We start from the raw sequence: 4,993 nt of genomic DNA on the forward strand, positions 1-4,993 counted from the left end.
TAATGCTGAGCCAGATCTCTGGAGGGAACATTTGACTTGTTTGAACAAACTCAAGGAACTCACGGGACTTTTCCCTTGGGGGCAACAGGAAGAAACAAGATTGTCTGTCCATGGAGAGAACTGGGTGTTTCCAAGAATGTGACTCTGTTAAAAAGGGTTTCTTTGCTACGCTGAAAAAGAGGTTTTCACAACCAATATTAGTACAGCTCATGGCATTTTCTCTCCTCCTTCCTGAAACTGCAGAAATTACTGAGAAGTACCAAAACAGTTTTCTGTCTTCACAATGAGGGTTCTAATGAGTGGAAGGTACGTTCAGGTTTCTGTATCATTTTCTGCATCTATAAATAAAACAATTCTTAATGTTTTACATTTTTTCTCTCTCTCTTTATATATCTATATCTATAAGTGTATCTATATCTATTTCTTTCTTTCCATCTCTAGTCCCACAGTACCCAATCAATAAAAGAACAATTAAACAAAGCTCAGACCTCAGACAAAATAAGCCTCAGACCTCAGGCAAAGATCAGACTTGATTTGGTTGTCTATGAGGAAGTGTAATTAAGGGTGGGTGACCAGGGTATGACCCTTGGGTGCTAAGTAAAAGGCAGCACTGGAACTGGGTGGGGAACAAATAGGACAGGGCTGAAGCAGCGTGTAGCAAGGGCAGGAGCACTTATTAGATAGATTCCTCAAAAACTATTTATAGTACAGATAATGCATTTTCCCATACGCTATATATATTATATATGTCCCCCCACCCCCATCCCCCAGTAAGGTGGCTGAACTGTGAGTGGCACTAGACAAAGCACCCAAACTGAGAACATTATTATGTAATCCCCTAGCATGTGTTCCAATCACATACTGTTAGTTGATATAATGGCCAGAAGTAACCCTATCACTCCATCTGTCTTCAGTGTTGTTTGATGTGGAGCTGTCACATCACAATGTAATAGTACTGCATAGCTGCCAGCCTGGTTATTGGGGTTGTGCTTATTGTTTGAACTGGATGGTTTAACTGTATATGGAGATATCTGAAAGAAGTAGGAAAAAGAATAGATGGTGATAGAAACCTTCCAATATAACTATGAAAGGTATTATAGCAGCAACAGCCACCAATTTGTACCTTCTCTAAATCAGTTCCTAGGACTGGGGCCCCACTTACCCACCTCTTGTTACAATACTGGTCTAACCTGCTCTTTAAATCTTCTAAGGATGGCGATTTCACATTTTCTCTAGTTAACCTGTTCCAAAGCTTAACCACGCTCCTGGTGAGCAAGGTCTTCTTAACTTCTCCCTGCTTCAATTTGAAATCACTTTCATCTACACTCCATCCCCACCTCCCCACCCCCAGCTACAAAGCATAGTCTATCTTCTTCCTTATAACTATCCTTCAGGGGGCTGAAGACTATTATCAAATGCCCCCTCAGTCTTCTCTTCTCCAGACTAAATAATCCAAGTTCTTTCAGGCTTTCCTTGCAAATCATGTTCCCAGAAGTCTATTTTTTTTTCTGGACTCTCTAATCTGTCCACATCCTTATTGAAGGGTGGGGCCCAAAACTGGATATAGTACTCCAGGTGAGACCATATCAATGCTAAATGGGGTGGAAGAATAATTTAGCTTGATTTGCAAGAGAAAATCCTTTTAATACAACCCAGAATTCTGTTGGCTCTGTTTGCACTTTTTTAAGCTCACATTCAGCTTAAGGCCTACTGTAACCCTCAGAACCATTAGCTTGGATAATTCTGTCTCCTCCCTCCACCCTCCATGCAAAAGAAGATCCCAAAATGGCTTTGATCTCCTAAAGGCAGGAAAAGAAACAACTCAATGTGTTTTGAAAGGGCCCCAGGTTCATGGGTAGGGTGAAGTAGATGGATAGATCCAGGCTAAAAATAAAATTTTAGACAAGGAAATCATTCAGAAGAGAGGAATGGTGAGGAAGGGCAAGGAGAGGTGAGGCAAGTCCTGACTTGGTTGCCACTATATGATGACAAAACTGGGAGTAAGATATAAATGTACATAGTCTGTTTTCAATTTTAATTTTCTTCAAATCTTGTGTTTGTACTAAAAATACACATGTATACATTAAAAAAGTAGGTGTCTAATTTGTGTAGGATTCTGGGAACAAACTTCAAAACCCAAGGCCCAGAGGAGAGAAAGTATGTGTCATAATAAGTTGTTGTACCCTAGCCCAGGTTAGCTGGTGGAAATGATACAACATTCCTGGAAAGTAAGGTTTAATTGTAAGACATGACAGGAATGAAAGCAGCCTGATAAAGGTGACAGTGCTCCATTAACTAGTCTATGAATCTGTTGGATCTTTGTGTTAATCTATACGAAGTGGTGCTCACTCTTACCTTGGGGTTTTTCAAAAGGAGGCTAGACAATCACCTAGCTGGGGTCATATGATCCCAGCATTCATTCCTGCCCATGGCAGGGGGTCGGGCTTGAGCTGCTCAGGTCTCTTCCAACCCTACCAACTCTGAAGCTATATCCTAAATTCATCAAGGTAATTAATTATGTGACTAAATTCAAGCAGATGAGTAGTGACTTCTCTTGCTTCTGACACTTTTCCTCACAAGCCATGTGTAGACAAGATGAAGGGCATGTATACATGACACTTTAAAGTGGGTTAAATGTATTTTCATGGCTTTTATGTTGTTGGTGTTTGCATGCATCAGTGGTGTATTGTGCATTAATTCCAGCAGTTGTAGCAAATTTGGTGTCATAATGTGCCTTAAATGGCTTGGGGTACAGTAAACTAAAACTGTTCCAAGGAGTTTTAGTTTGCAGCCCCTACAGCTGCAGAGTGAAGCACTGGGCTCTGTGCAGCTCTGTGGCTCTGCAGGAAGGCCATGCAAGCAGCCTGGCAGCAGCCCTGGAAGGCAGGCTCCACCCAAGAAAAAAAAGGAAGCAGTGAACCTGATCTCCGCCCCCCCCCCCCAGGAGCCTGACTGCCTACCTGAGCTGTGCAGGGGCCCAGTGCTTCTCTCTATGGCTGCGGCATCCCCCAGGACCACCAAAGCCAGGTGCTTGTGGGTGGGTGCTACCGGGGGGGGGGGGGGCACCACTGCCATGGAGGGAAGCATCAGCCCTTTTTTCCCCTCCTCCCCCCCACAGCCCAGGGACCACTCTGCCCACCAACAGCTTGCCCTCCCCTTCCCACTGCTGGAGAAATTTAGGGCCCCCATTTTGTCTACACATGCCCACAGGGACATGGTGACTTCATTTAGTGAGGGTACAACCTACCAGATGAGGTGCTTCCTAGTCAATGTTTAATGACTGCTTTGTTCCTCATGTTACGTTCTTCCTCACAGAGGGGTGGAGAATCTGACACAAGTGAATGAGTTCATCCTCTTGGGTCTGACCAATGTCTGGTGGCTGCAGAAATTCCTCTTTGCTCTCTTCCTTATAATGTATGCGGCCAGCTTGCTGGGGAATGGTGCCATCATGGCTGTGTTGATAGCTGAGACCAAACTTCACACCCCCATGTACTTCTTCTTGGGCAATCTATCCTGCCTGGACATCTTCTATTCCACAGTCACTGTGCCCAAGATGCTGGCTAGCTTCAGTTCAGGACACCAGGCCATCTCGTTGACAGGCTGTCTGGCCCAGCTCCACTTCTTCCACTTTTTGGGCAGCAGTGAAGCTATGCTGTTAGGCGTTATGGCCTATGACCGGTATGTGGCTATCTGCAACCCACTGAGGTATACAGTGGTCATGAGTAAGCAGGTCTGCCTACTCCTGGCAGTGACCACCTGGAGCGCTGGCTTCCTGCATGCCCTGATGCACTCAGTCATGACCTCTCAACTACACTTCTGTGGTCCCCACCATGTCCACCACTTCTTCTGTGACATCAAACCGCTGCTGAGTTTGGCCTGCAGCAGCACCCACCTCAACCTCATTCTACTCAATATTGTTACAGGGAGTATTGCACTGGGTCCTTGTATGCTCACCCTCCTCTCCTACCTCTATATCGTCATCTTCCTCCTCCTGAAAGTGCGCTCATGGGAAAGCAGGAGCAAGGCTTTTTCCACCTGTGCATCCCACCTCATGGTCGTGTCTCTATTCTATATTCCAGTGCTTTGCAACTACATGCTTGCTTCCTCTGGGGCATCCTATGAAAGAGATATGATTCCTACCCTCATGTACAGTGTTGTTACCCCAGTGCTGAACCCTGTGATCTACACCTTGAGAAACCAGGAAGTAAAGAGATCCTTGAGGAAATTTCTAAACCAAAAACTACTCCCTGAAAAGATGTGAAAAATAGAAACTTTATAGTATATAATAGTTTTAAAATATTTTATTTGTGGACTTAAGGTTTTAAATCCATGTTTTCTTCTGTTGAGAAAGTCGCTGCAAGACAGAGTTGAAACTATACCTTATCTGTGCATTTCTTGCTAGAACATGTTACTTTGTTCAACAATTAATTTCCTGTTTTAGTTTTCCTGTAATGACATTATTCTTATAATGCATTCCACCTTAACTAATACATATAAGCTGTCAGCTGGAACTCCATCTTAAAATCTGCTGGTGGAGAAACTCAGTTGAGGGGATGTTGCATATTGAGGGAAAATGCAGTGCAATATAAATAAATAGATGTATTTATGCAATGCAGTATGCATTAATGTAAAACCACAACTGATACACAAGATTACAGATTCTTAAATGTAAGAGAAGATGGAAGAGATTGTTCTAGAACTATGTTAATATAACAGAGTAGGAACTATGTGTTTTATTCTCCTAAATAACATTGAGAGACTCATCTGGGAGTCAGATTTAAAACCATAATTCAGGTTTCTTAGTTCCTGAACTACAAAAAAGGTAAACACTTCTCCTGATCTTTTGGCAATATCAAGTGGCCTGTCTCCACAAATCAGAATAAACCAAGTGCAGTGCTTACTGCCACAAATTGGGAGATTTAAGGAGTATTAGATGCCAAACCCTATTGATAGTGAGTTAGAGTCATGTTCCTATTGCTCTTTGGACCCTTTG

General features: G+C 43.2%; 1 protein-coding gene across 1 annotated transcript; it reads left to right on the top strand.

The window, feature by feature from the left end:
- Nucleotides 1-283: 283 nt before the first annotated feature.
- LOC132243796 (olfactory receptor 12D1-like) lies at nucleotides 284-4,261 on the top strand. The gene is made up of 2 exons (XM_059714185.1): nucleotides 284-306; nucleotides 3,316-4,261. The coding sequence occupies exons 1-2, from the start codon at nucleotides 284-286 to the stop codon at nucleotides 4,259-4,261; spliced, it is 969 nt and encodes a 322-aa protein (XP_059570168.1).
- The last annotated feature ends 732 nt before the right edge of the window (nucleotides 4,262-4,993 follow it).

Source organism: Alligator mississippiensis, chromosome 11 (assembly GCF_030867095.1).
Source record: "Alligator mississippiensis isolate rAllMis1 chromosome 11, rAllMis1, whole genome shotgun sequence".
Classification (NCBI taxonomy): domain Eukaryota; kingdom Metazoa; phylum Chordata; order Crocodylia; family Alligatoridae; genus Alligator; species Alligator mississippiensis.